A 22,909-nucleotide genomic window follows, 5' to 3' on the forward strand; every position below is an offset into this window, starting at 1 on the left:
TGTTGTTCAGGGTAGATGCCTAGAAGTGGTATGACTGGGTCGTAAGGGAGGTCAATCTTTAGCTTTCTAAGGACCCTCCAGACTGCTTTCCAAAGTGGTTGTATAAGTGTACATTCCCACCAGCAGTGTAATAGGGTTCCTCTTTCTCCACATCCCCTCCAGCATTTGTCGTTGGCTGATTTGTGGATGTGGGACATTCTGACTGGGGTAAGGTGGTATCTCAGGGTTGTCTTTATTTGCATTTCCTTCACCACCAGGGATGATGAACATTTCCTCATGTGTTTCTTTGCCATTTTTATTTCCATATCTATTTTCTGAAGAAAACTCCATCCCAATCAGCCAGCAGGCTGAAGTCCAGCAGTGGTGAGGAGGTCATCCACTGAGACAGAACTGGACACAGGAATCGACCTTGCAACCTGAGAGGCAGATGTCATGATCTGTATTTGGTTTTCAGAGTGGAGAGGTCAAGTTTGGGAGCTTGGAAGGAAGGAAGAAACATGACCTGGGGAAGGTGAATGGGAAGAGTGCATTGAAACCAGATGAGAAGGACACAGGGTTATAAATGTGAACAAAGGTCAAAGCCCTGGCAAACTGAGAAACTAATACAACCTGAGGGAGGCCTTACACCCTTCTGGACAGGACACAAGCTTCGCCTTGTTTCCTAGGCCATAAAGCCTAAACAATCCCTCTCCCAATTTGTTGTTGTGGAATATCAGATTGGATTGATGTGTTTCTCTCATTGATTGAACTTGATTCCATCAACTGCTTGGATCTTAACTGCATGCTCACGGTTTATACACTTCTCTTCCTGTTCCTTTCTGTGAAATCCCTAGCCAGACACTAAGCTCACCCTGTATAAATGATGTTGAATTGGAAAAGAGAGCTTAAGAATCCTTGTATCTATTTGTAGGGAGAAGCTACCAACATTCTTCATATTTTGGTTTGTATTTGGGTATAGATAAGGAAAATCACATTATCCCATTCGATTCATATGCCTCTCCCTGCCTAGTTTTAAATCTTGGAATTATTAGAAGGGCAAGTGTATATACAGGTATACTTTAAGCAACAAGTTGTGTTTATATGTTGATGCATTTTTTTAGGCTCTGTGGTCAGAGCCTAAAGAAGAAAGATAATGATATTCTTAACATTCAAAGTCTAATAATAAGTAGGATGACCACTGTTTCTTGTATGACTTGTGTGTCAACCACTGCCAAGTACTTTTCACTTATCACACAATTCAGCTGTAACAAAAACTCCACAAGATTGTTATATGCACCTTACAAATGAAGATGAAGCATAGACTCATTGAGTAATTTTTCCAATATAATATGCTGTTAAATAGGAGAGTGTGAATTAAAATGCATGACTTCAAAGGCTAGCATTAAAAACTATTTTTCCTATGCATGGACCTTACTTTCTGTTTTGGATATAGACTACCACAAAAACCTTTAGATACTGAATGTTTCTTGCAAATGAAAAGAATAACAAAGAACAGTGTTTTAGGAAATCATTCCACTAATTTCATTTCTCAGTATGAGAAGTAAAATGGAAATGTGGATGAGGCAATATTTGGTAAAGTTTGGTAAAGTTCAATGTTTGGGAAAGCAATATAGTAAGAGTTAAATTTAGATATATGTTATGGGAGAAAATATGACTTTACAAATTGTTAGGAACTGGGGAAACAGAACCATTAACATTAACATCTTCTCTGAATGTTTAGCTCAAGATATGTATCACTTTTTCAGGAAAGAATACAGTGAATATGACAGAATTCTAGTTACCAAAAGTTGTCTTGACTAGTTACTGTATTCTAAAATTTGATGAAGAAGATCTTATTACACAAGGCAAACCAGAATTGTCGTTTGCTCTGGAATAACTAACATACCTTGGATGATGACTAATGGTGTCTAAGAATTCCATGTTCTTTTGAAAACCACCAATAGAAATTAGAAGTAGCATCTACCACTAGACTAGCGATTAGAATGCACCCTACTAAAGGCAGTTTTTAGTACAGTGTCCCTTCCTCCACTCCCTTAACTTTATGAGGAATGTCCAAAACAGAGAGTCTCCAAAGACAGCAGACATATACAATGTTGCAATGGAAAGTACCTCTCTCCTTCTCAAAGTCCTCAAACCAAGTCAGATGGAGATAAATAGTTGGAGCTTTTTCATTCAGAAAAAAAATGAGATCCTTGAAAGAAGTAGAAAGTGATATCTGTAAAATGAATTGTATAGGAGATTTTGTTTAATCTGAAATCAGTGCATGCAGTGATTCTCCATTATACACACACAATAATTGGGCTCATAATCCTGAGATTTCCTTTCAATTCAGTAAGTCCTTGGATGGGAAGTGGTAGAATTTCTGACCACACAGTCACAGCCCTTCTGGCTCTTTTTGTGGTTACTTGGAGATAAGAGTCTCACAGGTTTTTCTGTCTGAGCTAGCTTTAAACTGAAGTCCTCTGATCTCAATCTCCTGAGTAGCTAGGATTACAGGCATGAGTCACTGTTACCAGTTCTTTTAGTATTTTTTTTGGGGGGGGGTCTGGTCGTGGGGCCTGAACTCTGGGCCTGGGCGCTGTCCCTCAGCTCTTCCACTCAAGGCTAGCCCTCTACCACTTGAGCCACAGCGCCACTTCTGGCTTTTTTCTTTTTGCTTATGTGGTGCTGAGGAATTGAACCCAGGGCCTCAGGCATGCAAGGCAAGCGCTCTACCACTGAGCCAACTTCCCAGCCCTAGGAATAACTTCTGCAATAAGATAAATGATTTTTTGCTTATAATTTTCACATTAGTAAAAATTGGAGTAATGCATTTGTCATTGTTAAATATATAGGGAAATTGTAGATGAAAAATTTAAACTGATTGGCATGTTTATTAAAATCCTTATTAGTTTTGCCAGAGAATTACACAGAAAAACAAACAACATGAAACAACATGAAAATAAATTAAATATGGAAAATAATTGTGACTTGTTTTACTTTAATCATAGCTTATGACCTTTAGTAGCAGATGTTTTATGAATAAAAGCCATAAGCTTCATTTTACTTTATTAGTATATATGTATGTGTTTAGAGATTTTTCAAAATTTACTTTTCATTGATAGATTAAAGAGCTGTAAGTATCCACATGGGTTTGTATATTTAGATGAACATTCTAAGTAATTAGAAAAATAACCTTAATTTCTTCATAATTTAGAGGGCTTATTCATAGACTAAAATCTGTGTAAATGTCTGAGGTCAAAGTCTTGAAATTACATAAATTAGCATATTCTAGCAGTCTGAGTTACACTAATTTCGAATTTACAAATTTCACAGATAAACAAAATTAATACATCTCATAAATAAAATTAATAAATACTAATAAATGTCACACACATTTGTTGTTTAGATGTTTAATTTAACAAGATTCTCAACTCTTCAGATCATTTTTAAGAGATATAGTTTTTGAAATAAAAATAACATCACCATTTAAAAGCTTAACATTCATGGTTTAATGTGATTTATCTGCAAATACAGATATTCATCAGCAAGATGATAATCTAATTTAAGTACTAAATCTTTGTAGTCAAAATAAGATGTTTAAAGAGCTGATAAGATAAAAAAAAATCAATGATTTTTCTCCTTTGGATGGATCAAGTTTTACCAAATGCATCACTTGTTGCCAAATATATGTAAGGGACAAGGACAGCAAGATTCCTGCTAGGAATCTTGTAGAATAAATAGGAGTAATTTCTGGAGAAATGAATTGGGATGGATAGACAGTGATGGGTAGATAATGATGGTGATGGTAGGTAGCTATAATCTGACCACATCATTACAACCTTATTTGTGTTGTGTAACAATTCCAGTGGCAGCTGGCCCTGTGTATTTAAAATATCAGAATCCATTAAATGTGTAAACCACGCAACATCTGTATTGCTTAGTTTTATTCTTTTCTTCTTTCCTTCCCACAATGGTGCATCCAGCATTGATTTTCCTTTCTATTTCTATATCAGATCTACTTTCTTTCCCAACCTTCTTCTTGAGGCTTTGGATGTTAGTTCTTCTTAGCCACAGCTCCCCTCCTTTAGTGTGTTAATCTTTTACTTCAGTAATGATGTTCTCATTGCCATCATTCCTACTACCCTTTAAAAGTGACCTCATTTTTGGTAAGTACCTCTTTAAAAAAACTAGAAACTTAAGTAAATTGAGATTTTATGAGTGGTCACTGAATAACTACTTAGAAACTAAAAATATTCCTAGTGAGCACACTTCAGGAAAAATAGCATGTATAACAGAATCTGTAGTGCTACACACTTTTTTATTTAACATAAATGTGAAATATGCTAGGATACTGATTGGGAAAGGTTCATAAATACAATGAATGGTTTTAGGACATGAAAAAAAACTGTAGTGAGCTTTTCCCACTGAAGTATTTATTGCTACATTATTTCCATCTGGGAAAGCCATTAAAGATTTGCAGGATATTTGTCAGAAATACTAGAATACTGCTGTGAAATTTTGATTATTCTTTGTATTCAGAAGTGTACTAATACATTTTGCTTGATTCATTGCTCTTCTGCTTTCAAATTAAACATCTCTTCTTTCATATCTTCCTTGAAAACCAGTGCATAGTATAAGGTAGGAATGAGTTATAGAGATGAACATATGAGACTCAGCTGAAAATCTGAGCTCTTTCAATTAGATACCTACATTCTGGTCCCAGAATGCTAAAAGTATATGCACAACAGATTGGAACTCCACCATGAAAAATCTACCTTATGTTAGGATCATCTTACAAGGAAGTCCATCATTTGGAAAATCCCACTTACTTACATACAAGCCCTATAGTCTATATTTTGGTGTGTTACTATTAAATAAGGGACAGATAAGAATAAGTAGATATTTAAGTCATCTGAAGGAAGCCAAAACAAGCACAAAAGCAATCCTGCATGCAAAAAGAGGACTCAGAAGAAACAGGCAATGATGAAAAATAGAGTGCAATTTTATTTTTTTTAAATCTGCAATCAGAATAGCTGGGAGAAAATTGAAGAGTTGGCATTCATAACATAAAACAGGCTGCTTTAAAAGTGACATCTGTTCTAGTACTGCTCTTCTCTCAGGAGTCCCTGGGTTTACCCACTGAACCTTTTCAAGTCTTTACTTGAGAGTAATTTATTTGCAAGCTGCCTTTGACTGTCCAAATGAAACTCTGAATGTGTTTATTCAACTGTCTTTTTCTGCTCTAATGGTTTTATCCATAGTGCTTATCACCTTCTTATAGACCATGTGGTTAACTCACTGATTGATTATCTTTCTTGGTGACTTTCTCTTCTTACTTCTATAGAGTTCTATGGGGACAGGATTGTTTATTTTGTTTGCATGGCTGGCATTTTTATCAATAAAGTATATGTATATATTTTTATTTTAGTGGAATATTTAATATTTCAATAAGCTATTCAACGGCATGGAATGCAGTCATTGAGATGCCCAGGCAGAGAAGCAGAGCAGAGAAGCAGAGACAGGAAGGAGCTGGAGGACAGCTGGATTCCAGCAGACAGTGACTTGCCACTCAGTGTGCCCTGGTTCCTCTGGTGGGCTCCGAGTGTGCCCCAGATTCATCTGCCCAGCATTTATGTGCCATCCAGTGCACTGGTAAAATATACATACGTTGTTAGTCATACCGAGGATTGAATGTGGACCCATGGCATATGCTAGGCAAGAACTCTAGGCTAGCCTCTTGAACCATATAGGTAGATAGTTTGCTTTTTTTTTTAAGATGGTGTCTTGCTTCTCCCCCAGCCCCCACCCAAGACTGACTTTGGACCATGATTCTCCTACCTTGCTCCGTCTTCTGTATAGGTAGGATTATAGGCATGTACACCATGCACAGATGAAAAATAACAATTTTCTAACTGGGCCATGGTAAACAGTTTGAGAAATACGGCTCTAGAGGAGCTAACTGAAGAAAATCATCTGTAATTTCAAAGTTTATGGCATAGATGAGATTAACGACGCTTCTTTCCTGTATGCAGTCATTGTATTCATATTTATTTTAGGAAATATGTATGTAATAAAATGATGTTGCATTTAACCTGTGTTAATTTAACAAATACAACGAATTGTCATATGCATGTCTTGTAACACAAAAGTTATTTGATGAAAAGTTTCTCTCATTTTCTCATGTAGTATTGTCAGTACAACAAAATAAGATGGAGTGAAATTTCAGATGATTAATTTTCTATAAAAAGGTTTCTTATCTTTATGTACACATTAAATGAAGAAATCAGAATATCATGTAAAGATTTTAGACAGGCATAATTTAGGTTAGCTGCTGGGGAAAACTATCACTGTAGTCTGGAGTTACCCAGCCAGCCACATAATCTACATTCAGTTTTAATTGCCTATGCTCTTCTATACTGTGTTTTCTGTTTAAGAGAAGATTACAGCCTGTCTTACCTGTGTGTTGTCACAGATCTGTGAAGTCATATGTGTTTACTGGGTGGCATGCTACTTCCTAGACCTGCAAAAGCATTGTTTTGTTTGATTAGAAATAATGGTTTGTGTGCTCAATAAATTTCTGATAGCAACTTGTATTGCAAAGGTACATACCTAGTGGTTAAGATCCGAACTATGCTTTAGGCAAAAGATATCAGTGTTCTTTCTTCTTGTCCCTAAATCTCAACTTCTGGAGATACAGAGGCAAAGAAAGGCACCCAAATGTGTGTCCATGGCAATCTGTTAGCTGTGTTCTGGAAGGCACAGTGAAATTAGCCTTGAAAAGGATCATTGCTGTTTTCTTTACTTTTTCTTTTTTTTAATGAAGAATCCTGAAGACATGCCTTGAATTCAACTTCATTAAAATCATAAATCATTATAAGTACATTAAAAACAACAGCAACAAAGATTAAACTTCTTGTGTCCCTGATTTTCTTGTTTCTTTTGTATGTTCTTCCCCCATGGTATAACCCCTATTGTCACTGTATTTGATTCAGGTGCCCTGCATCTTGTATATACATTTTTCTAATTTGGGGAGGTGAAGGGAAATAACAAAAAACTGAAACAAGGATACAGGCTGACCCATTGTAACAATGAGATGTGCAAGACACTATGTTGAAAACTAACTTTACAACTTCGGCAGGGGGAGGAGTTAGGGAGGTGGGGAAGGCAGGGATAGTAGAGAAAAAACAAAGGAGGTAACAATGCTGGATAGGAAATGTACTCATTACCTTACCCATGTAATTGTAACCCCTCTGTACAGTATCTTTACAATAAAATATATAATAAAAATCATAAATCATTTACTAGTATCTCCCCCAACCTGTTCTTCTTTTCATGTATTCTTTTTTTAATTTTTTTAATTTCGATAGTGCTTTGGTAATCATTATTATTCTGAAGAATAAAAATTTTAAATATTTATTAAAATAAGAACAATAATGAGATTGTTGGAGGCCGTGAAATAAAACCATCAGTGCTTTCTTCTGGAAAGTTTTTACTGGATACTTGCTGTACTCTTACTGTTGAATTTAAAATGACATAAGATCAGTACCCTTTATTCATTGACTCACTCATGTGCCAGGAAACATGCTGATTTTACATAAGAAAATCCAGGGCATTTGTTTTGTTTTGTTTTATCCCAAGCACTACCAGGATTCTCATAAGTAATTTGATAGACTGGGTGTTATGGTAGCATCTCTGGAAGACTGTCTGAATTACATTAATCTTAGTTGAAAGTGCCAAAGATGGAAGTGGTCTTTTCCCATGATGAACAGGGCACTTCAGAGCATGACAACATCCTCTTTCTAAATGGCAGGAGAACCATGTGAGATGGGAAAACTATGCCAGAGTAGTTTTGTCACCACTGGCTCCCTCTAGTGTATACTACCCAGCTCAAATCACCAGATACATCATAGCCACTGTGTTATTGGATTGCTCACAGAGTGAGTGCATGGTCAAAGAGGTCTGCTGGGGTCATCTTGGAAAGCATCAAACAATACCCTTACTCTGAAACCAGAGAAGCTTCTTGGAATTTAATCATCATAAGAAACTATTTTCCCCTTAAATATTATATGAAGCAAAATAACTGGAGATTGATGGAGATTTCTTTTTTAAATTGAAGGAGGCAATACTTCCATTAAGCTATTTCTGAGGTCGTAAAGAAGTAGTTCAAAATAATTTGTATTGCACTAGTTGTGATTTTCTCGCTTTGCAAATGAACTCGGGTAGTGTGGTAAAGAATTCTGGACATGAGGCTACACGTCTGTGACTGCCCTAGGCAAAACAAAAACAATGCATATTATGAGATTTTATTTTGAAGGTTAAACTCAGTTTGTCTTTGAGGTGACATATAACAGGTTGTCAATAAATATTCTCTATTGGAAATATTTGCTATTATTGAGATTAATGCCAAGATGATGAACTTTATAAAAAATGTAAACTTCGTAAAAAATACTTTTTCTTCTTGCTTAATTTAGCAGTGATGTTGTGCCTGGAGAACGTACCTCCCTCGAGGTACAAAAATACTCCCCTTGCACTGTTATAGGTGCTCTTTCTTCTCTAACCATCATCCTGTTCACATTAGAGACATCAGGAGTATGTTAATTATTTTGAGGTGTCCCAGTGGCCTAGTAACTTCAAAGCTAAGTGCCAGCACATTCCTGTTTCCAGTGCAAGCCAAAAACACTACATTAGCTGGTTCTGTCTCTTGACATCAGCACAAACAAAACAGTATAAACCTGGAGAGAAAACATATTCGCTCCAACTGAGCTTACTCTTTCAAAAATAAATAATATCCAATCCCTGGCCAGCCATTTGTAATTGTGTGTGAAATGTAATTACTAACCTGTATGCTCCAAGCCTATTAATTATGTACTAAGTAGGAATGCCTTATAAATATTGTTCCTCTAAGTGCAATAAACCTGTGTTATCTAAGCAAGCAGAGTATTTTTGAGCATCTTCCACTGCAGAGAACATTTAAGGTCCAGCTAAAATTGGAAAATAGTCCTTGCAACAGTGTGTCTAAAAGACCAAGTACTGTCATTAGTCGACCAGTAGTGATAAGACTTGAAGGTAAGTGTGCAGTGATTGGTGGTTGATGTGAATCATTTTTTCCTAGGGCTGACTGGGTGGTTCACAGAATGACTGTGAACACACTAGACCTAAGGAAAATGTTCTGAGAATAAGCAGTGTGCTTGGCAAAGAGAAGAAGCCCAGGATGAGATATATCAACATCAAACAGTGGAATGTGAAGCAAATAAAATGATTCCAGGGACCCATAAGCTATCAATAGAATTTGAGCAATTTACAAATAAACTGTGCAATGGAGGGAAATACAATCTGGAAAATAATATTACCTCAGAGTTCACTGGCAATGATACACCTAAACATACCAAAAAAGCAATAGAATGTATTTGTGCTATTAAGAAAAGAAAATAATGACTTATATGGGGAATTGAAAAGCCAGGTCATTAAAAATGTCATCAAAACATTTTTTTTACAATTGCTAGTGGGAAAAGTGTTTGTATGTTCAGGAATATCTTGAAAAGCTAATCAATAAAACGTTGAAATAAACATTGTTCTGAGCCTACCTCCAGTCTCTTCTAGCACAATTGAAGTGAAAATATTCTGATAAATCTTACTTTTGAAAACTTATTGTCTTTTAATATGTCGTTATTGTAGAGTTGATATATGGATTACAGTTACATGAATCAGATAATGAGTAATGAGTACATACAATTCTTTTTGAACCATGTCTCCCCTTCCATTGCTTTCTCCCAGTTTTTTCTCCCCATCCCCACCTACAAGACATAAAGTTCATATTCCACATAGTGTCTAGTGAGGACCACTGCTATATTTATTCACCCTTGTTCCACCTTTTCTGTGTCCTCCCTCACCTTCCCAAATACAAACATCTAACAACCAAGACAAAAGGAGAACAAAACAAAAACAGCAACATTGACAACTAAAACAAAATGCCTCTTGTTTCTTTTTCTTGGAGTTCATTTTGTAGAATATTATTTTATATGATCATATGCACACGGCTGTTGAACCTTTGTCAACCATTCTCATGAATATCTTTCTTTATCCCTAGTGTGTAAATGTCTAGAGTCCTATATAATTACCATGTCCCAGTGTTGTGCATATGTACGTATTCTTAATCATTCAGTGTGTTTACTTGTAGATGTATAGGCACTAGGCCTTTTTACATGGGGCAAAACTTCCTAAATAAAGATACATAATCACAACTCAAAGATTGGATAAATGGGATTGTATCAAACTGAAGAGCTTCTGCATGGCAAAGGCCATAACTAGCAAGATAAATACAAAGCCTAAACAATGCGAGAAAATCTTTACAAGCTATGCATCAGACAAGGGCCTCATAGCCAAAATATACTTAGAGCTCAAAAAATCATCCCCCCAAAATCGACTCTTAAAAACTCAACAACCCAATAAATAAATGGGCTAAAAAAGAGAGACTTCTCAGAGGAACTAAAAAGAATGGCCAATAGACACATGAAGAAGTGTTCAACATCTCCGGCCATAAAAGAAATGCAAATCAAAACAACACTGAGATTCCACCTAACTCTAGTTTGAATGATCATTATCAGGAAAGCTAACAATAACAAATGCTTGTGGGGATGTGGCCAAAAGGGAACTCATTACACTGTTGGTGGGAATATAAACTTATTCAACCATTCTAGAGATTGGTTCTAGAGGAAGTTCCTTAAAAGACTAACCATAAAGCTTCCCTATGACCCAGGAATCCTACTGTCGGGCATTTATCCAATTGACCACAAACAAGGCCACACTAAAGCCACTAGTGCAACCCTGTTCATTGCAGTTGTTTACGGTAGCCAAGATATAGAATCAACTCAGATGTCCCTCAGTGGACGAATTAATCAAGAAAATGTAGTACATATACACAATGGAATTCTGTACTTCCATCAGAAAGAATGATATTGCACCATTCATAAGGAAATGAAAAGTACTTGGAAAAAATTATATTAAGCAAAGTAAGGCAGAGCCAAAGAAACATAGGCTGCAAATAAGGGAAACCATGGGACTTATATTTCTTTGGGTCTGGCTTACTTCACTTAATATGTTTCCAAGTCTTCCCATTTCCTAACAGATGAGGCGGTGTCATTCTTTCTGATGGAAGCATAGAATTTCATTATATATAGACATAGATATGTGTGTGTAATATATATATATATATATATGTGTGTGTGTGTGTGTGTGTGTGTGTGTGTAATATATATATATATGTGTATATATATATATATATATATATATATACACATCTATATGCATATACCACATTTTCTTTTTTTGGGGGGGTCCGGTCATGGGCCTGAACTCTGGGTCTGTGTGGCGCTGTCCCTCAGCTCTTCAGCTCAAGGCTAGCGCTCTACCACTTGAGCCACAGCGCCACTTCCAGATTTTTTCTTTTTGCTTATGTGGTGCTAAGGAATCGAACCCAGGGCCTCATGCATGCAAGGCAAGCGCTCTACCACTGAGCCACCTTCCCAGCCCTACCACATTTTCTTGATCCATTCGTCTACTGAGGGGCATCTGGGTTGGTTCCATATCTTAGCTATGGTAAATAATGCTGCGATAAACATAGTTGTGCCGGTAGCTTTAGTATGGCCTTGTTTGTGATCATTTGGGTAAATGCCCAGAAGTAAGATTGCTGGGTCATAGGGGAGCTCTATGTGTAGTCTTTTGAGGAACCTCCATACTACTTTCCAGAGTGGTTGAACAAGTTTACACTCACACCAATAGTGCAGTAGGGGTTTTTGGCCATCATCCCCTCCAGCATCTGTTGTTATTAGATTTCTTGATTATAACCATCCTCGTATTTTAAAATAAAGAGCTTAAAATGCTTTTGTGCATGCTTTATGTTTTTATAGCATCGTTGTAAGCAAACAGCAGCTATGTATATAACTCTATTTTTTGCTTATAGAAATAGCAACAAAGAGATGTGACTGGTTCAAATTCAGTGTTTAAAAGGACATTTTTCTGACACAAAGAAGGAACTGAGAAGAAGCACTCAATACTTGCATATGTGTAGTGTGAAAATTAAGCAGATCTACTACACTCACCCGGATTTCTCTTAGAAGTATTACCCAGCTTAAGTCAGTGTAAGGAGCAATAGAATGTGACTTATTAAAGAAACTGACAAGTCAAAAAATTCTTAGCTTATTAAAAATCCATTGGAAAAGTATCAATGACTTATTTTTAAAGTGCTTCCCATGAATAATTTTTTCTAGACTAGTAAAAAGTAATCAGAATGAATTTAGGACAAAAATGAATTTTCAGTCAGTACCCTGGAAACGAGTCAAAGAAATCTTTCTGCCTGCCTTGCAGTGTGAATCAATCTACATACTGGCAGTAGTTTTAACATATGGTCCACACCTATTTCAGAATAGGTTGCCAATACCTAAAGCTGCCAGATTTTCCTGCTTTCTGTATAGGAACCCAAGTTTAACTTAATTTTATCTCTGCAGAAGTGTTTTAGAAATAAATCTCAGATTAAAATATGATTATATCAAAGTTTACCCCCACATAGATGATCCAACTGGTATGACTCCTGGCCATAAAGATGGTCATTGAACTCACTGCATTGTGTAATTTGCTATCTCTGAATTTTAATTGTCTTGGTAGGCAAGTACTTAAGTTGTCTATCATGTGTAGACTTGGCTTATTTCCTAAGTTAAACTTTGAAATTCTTAGTGATTCATCTATCCATGAACTTTCTTGTGAATAAGGACTAGCTTTGATTGTAAAATCCAGAAGAAGAATGAAAGAGCATTTCAAGTTTTTGTTTACATATCTTCAAAATGTTTATTCATCACTGATTTGCTTGTCAAATTAGAGGACTTGATTCAAAGTACATGTGTACTTTGATGATACAGTCTCACAGAATACATGAAAAAAATACATATACAAACTTAAAAGTTTAAAGTGAGAAGACATACAGAAATTCACATTTATATGTGTATGAAATATTCATAAATTATATCATAATATTTTTCATGTATCTTGCCACCTCAATGGATATTTTTTAAACATAATTTAATGGTTTTAGATTATTTCATAGTATGAATATTATCTAGTCAGTCTTTTTCCAAATTTTATCGATTAAAATATGATCTACCAGTATAAACATCTTGGAATCTTTGTTCTCTTTCCTGTTAATTATCAAAATATATTTCTGGGAATAGAATTACTGAGAAAAGACATGACAAGTTTTAAGGCTCTTGATAACTCTTACAAGCTTATTTTCCAGAAAGCTTACATCTCCCACCTACCTCTAAATAAAGAACGTCTCAAGATTTGTTGAGTATCACTTAATATTTAAATAGTAATATCAATAGACATCTTATGAACATGGTTCAAAACCATTCTATGAAGCTTTTATCTCCATTTAACCAACAAAAAGCTGTAGTGGAGATCTCACTCAAATGGTAGAGTGCTAGCTTTGAGAAAAAAAGCCAAGTGGGAGCCCAAAGTCCTAAGACCCTATGGCATATACACAAAATAGTAGTAGCAGTAGTAATAATAATAATGAACATTTGGTAATCTATTATCAGAAAAATTTTCAATGCTATTTTAATTTCTTTGTAATTATACTGAATACAACCTTCACATTTGTATTTAGCTCTGTTGGTCAATTGTGTTTGCAGTTTAAAAACTTTTCTGCTTGTATTTTTGCACTTAGTGACTTGCGAGGATTCTACATGTTTGGAACACATAGTTGCAATTGTTGATGGGGTTAACAATTATCAGTAACTTTACATTTCTATTTATATCACCTTAAATGTTTTCTTATTCAAGGTTTAAGTGTCATGTATTCAAAATATGTTTACGTACATATTTTAAATTAAATATTCTCATTTATGTTTCAGGGGTTCTTTTTCAGCTTATTAAAACAATATTAATCCGTTTGCAATTTAATGTATGTGTGAAATGTCATTATATTTCTTTTTTCAAATACTCAGTGTTTCTAATGGCTGTTAAGCCTTTATACTTCTTTCTTATCTGCTTGTGCTGTTTGCTTTATCATGAGTTAAATTTGCATCTATGTTACATTCAATTTTGATTCTACATACTTTCTTCTTAACATACCTGTCGATTTATTTTTCACTAGTTACTTAACCAATCACTTATTATTTAACTCTCCTCCTAAGTTATCTTACAATTTTTTCCTTATGATTCATTTAACAATATCAAATTTAGGATAGTAGTTTTAATTTAAACAGCCAGAAACATACGATGTAAAAACAGTTAATAACTCCTCCTAAGTCAATGAAGAATGTAGTAGGACTCTTCATTTGTTCAAATTTTAATATCAATAATGGGTCACTTTTATTTTATTTTTGTAATTTCCTTGTGATACGCTTTTCATGGCAAATGTGAAAGGCATCTTGTATTCTCTAATTGGTGACATCCAGGTGGAAATTCTCTAGACCATCCTGGGAGAGCTTAATCATGGAATGAATGGTACATCAGATAGATGCTTTTGCTCTACCCTGGATTTCAGTGAAAACAGGAGAGCCAAAGACTTGAGAGCAGCAATCTTAACTATATTGCTAATAATAGTATACCATTGTTGTATAGACAATAGTTTAATAGCATAGTGTAGTAATACAATGATACATAATAGCACATTACTTTGTAATCCAGTTCATTCAATGTTTTCTTTCCACATTTAGCATCACTTTCAGCTCCTTCTTCAAACTGCCATTTTTGCATGTTATTTCTATTTGTGCTCTCGTTATCATTGGTTTTTCTCTATAGCCAAACAAATTCTCTTTGGTTGTAGATGTAAAATCATGTGGCTAAAAAGATCATAACACTTAGTTTGAGTTTGTGTCCTCTTGATATTTTCTGGGTGTTATACAAGACATTTGACAGAAGAAAAGTAGTATTTGATGTCCTAATGACTTTATTGCATACATAAAATGCCAGGAAGGCTAGCTTAATCATTCATATTACTTGAGTCCAAGAAATTAGGTCAATATTCAATATATATAATACAATATATAAATACATCATATATAAAATATAATATAAACATAAAATATATAATATAAATATATAAAAATATTGGTGATGTCATAAATCCTATTCATTATCTTGAGAATGTCAGTGTTTTACTATTTTGTGGAAAAAGCAAATCACCAAATAAATAGTATAATTAAATCTCTATAAAGTATAAGTCAATATGACAATTTAAAAATATATCTGTGCAAAATTGTGGACTAAGTATGTAGAAGAAGATAGTTTACAAGTGATGACTAAAAAGGATTTGCTTATCTTTAGTTTTTCGAACTTATTGGAAATAGGCACTCATTAACACATAATTAGATAAAAATTTATTAATATATTTAACAAAGGGACCCTTTAGCTTTAGCAATATGGATAAAGTACATCAGATTGAAAGCATATGTCTAGGTATGGGAAACTTTCCAAGACAAGGAATATTTTGAGCTTTCATTGAAAAATTTGAGTCCGTTTGGTAAACATATTGCTAACATACAGGTTCTTTCTGGGGAAAAATTCACAAAATCCTCATTGTCTGTGGAATAATAAAATATCATTGCTGACCTCAGAATTTCTACCTAATCTAAGAAACACATATGTAATTGGTTCTCTCACTGCTCTCTCTCTCTCTCTCTATATATATATATATGAAAGAAATGGCTCACTTTGTTCTTCATGTCATATTTTGCACTTAGTCTTTCCATCTCCTTTGTTAATTTAATATTTGGTTCTCAGCTACCTTTTCCTTCTTTCACTTTAATCTTACATGACAAGGTCACAAAGTTTCCACACATCTATGGAATTACCACAATAAAGCCCCCTTGTACAATTAATGTATTCTACTTACAAATAATAAGATAAATAAATATGTGATGCGACCAAACCTCTTTTATTTTCAAAATTCCCTGACTACAATAATATACGCTAATGTGTTTTCTTAGTAGATATTGAGTTGCTGTTCAAATTTTGATACTATTGGAAGTACTACTGCTTCTAAACCTATGCAGAGAATAGAAAAACAGTGAAGCACTTCCTTTTAACAAGGGACATAGCTGAAATTGGAAAACATGTATTTGGAGAGGAAATGATGATTGTGTTTTTTAAAACAATTTTAAGGATTTGGGTTACGTTGGCAGTGATTAACAGAAAAACAGTGTCTAAAATATTACTCTATCCTACACATGCCATATTATCTGAGTTATCATTAGCTAAATCGTATTTCTCCAGTGTTTTTGCATGTATACTGAATAACAGTAGACATTCCATATCAGTAAGGATAGGCTACATATAACTTACTTTGACTGTAACCCAATCTTTAACACCAAATAATGAGAAAATACACAGAGAAAATCTACCAGTTACAGATTATCCTTTAGTAGAAAATTTTATTGATATGAACTGCATTGATATTGGAAACTCTCACCTCATGAGTAAATTAAATTTTACTTGTTTGCTAATCATTTTTGATTTAGATCATTGGTTCATGACCTCAACTTTCTTATCAAACAGAGAAAGACAATTACAATAGGAGATCTGAAACCTAAGTCTTTGGTACCAGGTGATGTCTCCACAAATATTCTTGTACCAAAGCTAATCCTTTACTTAAAGGACTGGTTCGTCCATCTTTCCTTCCTTTCTTCCTTCCTTCCTTCCTTCCTTCCTTCCTTCCTTCCTTCCTTCCTTCCTTCCTTCCTTCCTTCCATCCGTCCTTCCTTCCTTCGTTCCTTCCTTCCTTCGTTCCTTCCATCATTCCTCTTCTATCTTGAAGTTTCCTTTTCTGAGGACCCTTGTATTTCTTTTGCCAGTCACACTTTGGGCACTTTGCATCATGAAGATGTGATGTGTCTCTGTGTGAGGATTTTTGTCAGAAAACTACTGCTAGAATCTGTACTAGGATCTGACAATAAAATGTTGAAGCGAAGAATATAGGCTAAATGCACAATCCAAAATGATTTTATAATTTAATATATTGATCATATTTTAGTAGGAAATGAACACTTGTATTTTTACTTGTGAATAAAAGGGTTTAATTTTTAAGAAAAATATTAATGGTGATTATCAAGGAAAGGAAAATTTGTGTTTTCCTTTATATAAACATAAAGACATATAAATACATATATTTACATGTATGTAGAAATATATTTATAGAGACATGTATATTTAGCATGGGTGTGCGTGCACACACACACACACACACACACACACACACACACATACATACACACTCCAACTGTGTAGTTGGTTATAGATTGAAGTAGTAATGTTTAATAGTACCTGAAATAACATAAACCAAATTTCTGGTTGTACAACTTAGAGTAACCTTTAAAAAGATCTGTTTATATATGTATTCATGGGTGCCATTCCTTTCCAAAATCACTTTCCTAGTTTTATCACTTTAAAGTAGCCTGACTTAAATAGAACTAGCAAGTACTATAAGTGAGAAGAAACAAAATAAAACTAAAGAAACTAAATCCACTCCCACCAAAAAAAGAAAACACTATTCTTGATTATTTTAATGGATTTTAAAATGTGTAAGCCCTAGTATAAGACATACTTTATATAGGATTTCATGCTATGTAACACCATGGCAGGGCATGTTGGGGGCGGGGGGGATTGTCAAACCAGCTGCTTTTTTTCTTGTTCACTGAAGCTATCACGGCTCATCTATCAGAGCTCTAAGTAGAGTCTTTAAAGTGGGGTACTCTCTCACGCCCGAAGTCTATGTAATTAACATATGAATGTGTAACGGATTGTATAAAGGAACAATACATAAAGGAATTGAAGAGAGCTGCAACACCTGGGATCTTTTATTGAGAAAGCTTTCCTAATGTAAGTAATTAGAAACCCAGTACAATGCTTCTGATATCTGGATAGAACTCCACAAAGAAAGCTAAAAACTGACTACTACTTTGCTATCAACCTTTAGGATGAATCTTTAAAACATCTGTTTACCTCAATTCCGGTTTTGTGTGGAATCTAATCTGAGACCATCAAAGTACATTCATATATAGAAATGTCATACATTTTAAAAAATATTTACTTTAAAAGATGTGAAGCCAGCTGCTAGTGGCTCATGCCTGTAATCCTAATATTCAGGAAGCTGAGATCTGAGGATTGCAGTTCAAAGCCAGCCCTACACTGAAAAAAAGTCTGTGAGACTCCTATCTCCAGTTAACCACTCAAAAAGCCAGAAGTAGGGAACTATGACTAGAGTTAGAGAGCTAGTCTTAAGCAAAAACTCAGGACAGCACCCAGGCCTTGAATTCAAGCCCCAGAACCAACACTAAAATCATCATCATCATCATCATCATCATCATCATCATCATCATCATCATCATATATGAACAGATGACAATAAATCCTTTCTCTAGGGCTAGTGTAGTTTTAGGGGGAAGATGCTTGTTGGTGGAATCCAGTAGACTGTATAGTCAACTCTGTATAGTTTATTTGTCTAAATAATTCCTGCACGTAATCCCACGGCTCATTTTTTTTTTTTTTTTGCTTTGTTTTGTATCTCTGGAAGGCAGGCATGCCCCAGCAGATTTTGCTCAAGAAAAACTGTTAGAATCATGCATATAGTTTTGGGCAAAATCAGTACAGTAGGATACAGTAATTGTACAGTCCATTTTTCTTATTAATAGCTATACAAAACACATTTCTTGAGTATAATGACTTTATTTTAAAATTGAAATTATTTTTTCTAGATGACTAGGTCAAATTTGACCCGGTCAAATGATCTCTTAGGACCTTTCTATTATGTATATGCATTTATCATAAAGAACCACCTATCCTCAGAACTAAGTTAATTTACTCTTAAATGATTATTTTTATAAAATAATTATATAATTATATATATATATAATTTTATAAAATTATTTTTATAAAACAACCATTTCGAAGAATAAACTATGAGCCTAATATTTTAAGTGAAAAAGCAAGTATATACATATATGACTCTCTATATACTAGATATATGACTGTTCTTAGCAGAATTTTTTTGTCATAGACCAAAGTATAATCAACCCACGTATGCATTGATTGGATAATTAAAATGGGGTCTATATGTAATTTTTAAAATACACCAAATTTAAATAGACCAGCAAAACTTTGTATTAAAGATGATTGCAGTAGTAAAGAGAACCCAAAGCCACCTCTCAACTTCAGTCCTGTGACACAGAAGCAGTAAGGTTTCTTAAGGTTGGGGACGAATTGATGGGAAAATATCACAGAGGGGGCAGAAGCCATCTTTGTTTGTTAATGGTCTTTATCCAGAGAAGAAAGATAATTTTAAGGAAGAAATACTTTCCCAAACCCATGATAAAAACCAGTATACTTCATTGTGTACCTATATGTGTATGTATCCAAGTGCAAACTATATTGAGAGAAACTTGATTTATGAATGACTGATAACCCACAAGTTGATTAACAACTTATTTGTAGTTCTTTCTATAGGAACAGTTTTGTCAACACTGATCAGGTTCCAAACACAGCCTACAAAGATTTGTTTTGTCCATAATGTAGAAAAATGGTGTATTAATGCGAGCATTAATAATAATAATAAGGGACAATGCAAGGGAAGGAGGACATGGATCGTTGCACCCCTACTGCTTGCATGCAAGCATGGTTCTAGGGAAAATTTGAAGTTTGCAGTGAACCTTGACTTCCACCCATCTTCCTTGTGTTCTCCTTGCTCCATGCTAAGCAAGCAAGCTGAACACAGGCCATGAGTCAATCCCTAGTATTACAAACAAAAAGAATGAATATATTGGGTATCTTGTATTTTTCAAGTTGTGGACAAATAGTTATCTAGATGTTAATCATTCATTTTTCTTTGGTTATAGATTGGACTTATGGATACTACAGACAACAGAGAAAACTTGTTGAAGAGATTGGCTGGTCCTACACAGGTAAACATATCCCTCATATAAGGAGATTCAGCAGAAAATGTTACTGCATTTATTTGTTTGTTTGCTTGTTTGTTTGCCACTCCCAGAGGAGCTTGAACTCTGGACCTTAATGCTGTCCTTGAGCTTTTTGTGCTTAAGGCTACTGCTCTAACACTTAAGCCAAAGCCCCACTTCCAGCTTTTGTGGTTAATGGGAGATACAAGGCCCATGGACTTTACTACCTAGGCTGGCTTCAAATTGTAATCATTTGATCTCAGCCTCCTGAGTAGCCAGGATTACAGATATAAGCCATATTTATTCTTATATATTAAAGGCAACTTTCATATAAAGGCAACTACTTGATAGTCTAATTCATTACTGGCTAGTAGGATTTGAGGAATATTGCTTTAGAATTACCTTTTGTCCAAGGAGTTTTCAAAAAGGATTCCAATTTTAAATGTTTTGGCCTTTAACATTCTTATTTATTTTTAATTCCTAATGATATTAGAAGCCATCTTTTCAAATGTTACCACTCAACTATATTGACAATGATTATTCTTTAAAATAATGGTTTATAGTTACTATTCAAAAGTTGATACACAGATATATGAGCAATACAAGTCTACTCAATTCACTTTAGTTAATAACACATTTAACTTCAGTAATGAAAAGTACACAAATTATTTTTCCCAGCCCATTAATTTTGAGCAGAGAACTAGCATATTTACCAGAAATACATGCATAAAACCAAAGGCAAGCTTTTCTGAACCATCTACTCCCTTTCAAACCCGAATCAGAAGATGGAAGACCTATAGCCTAAGGAGGGAGGTTACAGTTCTTGGCACTCCAACAAAAACAGATACTTGGTGACCAGTCAGGTGACAGTGACAGTATTGCCCATCTGTCCCAGGTCCCAGGACAGCTGGGTGTGCCTCTCAGATGAGGAGGACACAGTTTTACCAGTGGATTCTAGTGGCCATCATATCAAGTGTGCATTCCACTGCATAGAATCCTGTCATCCTAAGATAACACTCTTGTTAAGGAGTTCCTCTGCTCAATGGACTAATTGAGCATAGACATGACACCTGTAGAGTGTCCAGCTTTTCTTGTATAGGGCTATGCATACACAGTGCACAGTTCTATCCTTTATGACCAGAACCTAAGATCTGTTAGCGTTAGCTGCTTTCGGGAATTTTCCAGTGATCAAAGAGATAAAATCACCAAAAATTGGGTGGGGCAGTTGCAAATCTCAAAAGGAAATATTCTAGAGTGGAGGCCAGGACAGAAACTTACTCAAGAGTGTCTGTCTGTCTATCTGTCTGTCTCTCTCTCTCTCTCTCTTAATATGTGACTCTATTTATATTAATGTTTTCCATTGGTTTGAAAAATTATTCCTAGAATGTTTGAGGATCCCAGGAAGGGACTAATGAAAAGGATATTTTACAGCTGTTTAGTTCCAGCTGAATAAGACTTCATTATTTTGTCTGAATTCAAAGAGGTCAGAGAAAACAAATGAAATTTATCAGAATGAATGTGTCTCTCTCGAGAAATCAAGGCAAATGTATAGTGAATGGGTTATTTCCTCTAAAGTTTGTCATTTGTTTTTAATATAAGTACTTAAAGTGTGGCCATATTTCTATTACCATGGTCATTATCTACCCAGAAAATAAAGAGGTATGCTTACTATATAAAGTTTCAAGATAAATTAGTGTTAAAACTCTTAAATAGAGCTAATTTAGTGAATGGCCCAAATGAATTGGTGTCAACCACATTTCGTCTGTAACAGTTTTTGCTGTTGAGCTACAGGTGTATGTTCTTACATTGTGTTATTGAAATCTATCAAGTTAGTCAAAATCTTGAATAAAATGAGTTGCATGTCCGTGTTTAGGGAATTTTATGGATAAAAATGCTGAGGTTGGCCATGGGTGGGACATACCAGTAATCAGTGAATAGGGTGTGGCAGGAGGATGGCAAGTTCCAGAACAGCCTGGGCTACACTTTACTGAGTGTTTTCTCATGCCTGTAATCTAAGCTATTCAGAAGGCTTAGATGGCAGCTCAAAGCCAGTCCATATAGGAGGTCCATGAAGCTCTTATTTCCATTTAACTATCAAAAAGCAGGAAGTGATACTATAGCTCAAGTGATAGAATGCTAGTATTAAAGCACAAAAAGCTCAAGGACAGCACTCAGGCCGAGGACTGGTATACACACACACACACACACACACACACACACACACACACACACACACACACACACAATATATCACTACATCTTTTAGTAAGAGCATTCATCATGCTACATAAGTAATTTTAAATATATGACACATTAATTATTATTTCAGTGGAATCTCTTATGCTGAGGTTTATTTATCAAAGATTATACATACACAATTATAATAGGTGCAGTAGCAATACAAATCCCTACTAAATACCAAATGGGTGGAGAAATACAGGTTAGGAAAGAATACTCCTCTAATTGTGCTTTTTAACTGGATTAAAAACAACTTCTTCATTTTGGATGGATGCTGTAATTATGTTAAGAAATGATAGGGTTGGTCAACAGTCAACAGTACCATTTTCTAAGTTCTATGTGTTGCTCTGACAAAAGAGGGCGTTGTGTTTGTGAATGTCACCACTAACAATACGATTCTTCCCATAGTAACTTCATTCCATTTAAGGTTCTTGTTTAATGAATTTCATTCTTCCCAGTTTCTACATTTTTTATGACAGTATCAAAATAAACAAAAAATCCTAAGTCATTGTGCTTTTTTATATCACAAATATATATAGTCAAGATTACCAAAGGTGTTAAAACTGCCTTTCACTTGTTAGATCTCTGATTACAACCTTGAGTAATGTTAAGTGCTCAGAAATCAAGGCACTCTAAAAAGCTGCTCCCTTCTTAGAAGTAGTCTATACTGGAATTTAAACTTACCATGTTATTTCATTTTTAGCATTCTTTAAGGCAACATGGAATTGAAATTTTTGCACTAATAT

At 34.8% G+C, this 22,909-nt stretch overlaps 1 protein-coding gene across 3 annotated transcripts in view; it reads left to right on the forward strand.

The window, feature by feature from the left end:
* The window catches only part of Ptprz1 (protein tyrosine phosphatase receptor type Z1), a 158,988-nt gene that overhangs the window by 34,650 nt on the left and 101,429 nt on the right, over nt 1-22,909 (forward strand). For all 3 annotated transcript variants that reach the window (XM_042695882.1, XM_042695883.1, XM_042695884.1), the window contains exon 2: nt 19,866-19,931. In XM_042695882.1, the coding sequence (XP_042551816.1) occupies nt 19,866-19,931 (66 nt within the window). The remainder of the gene's footprint in view (nt 1-19,865; nt 19,932-22,909) is intronic.

Source organism: Dipodomys spectabilis, unplaced genomic scaffold (assembly GCF_019054845.1).
Source record: "Dipodomys spectabilis isolate Male_0828 unplaced genomic scaffold, ASM1905484v1 ptg000197l, whole genome shotgun sequence".
Taxonomy (NCBI): Eukaryota; Metazoa; Chordata; class Mammalia; order Rodentia; family Heteromyidae; genus Dipodomys; species Dipodomys spectabilis.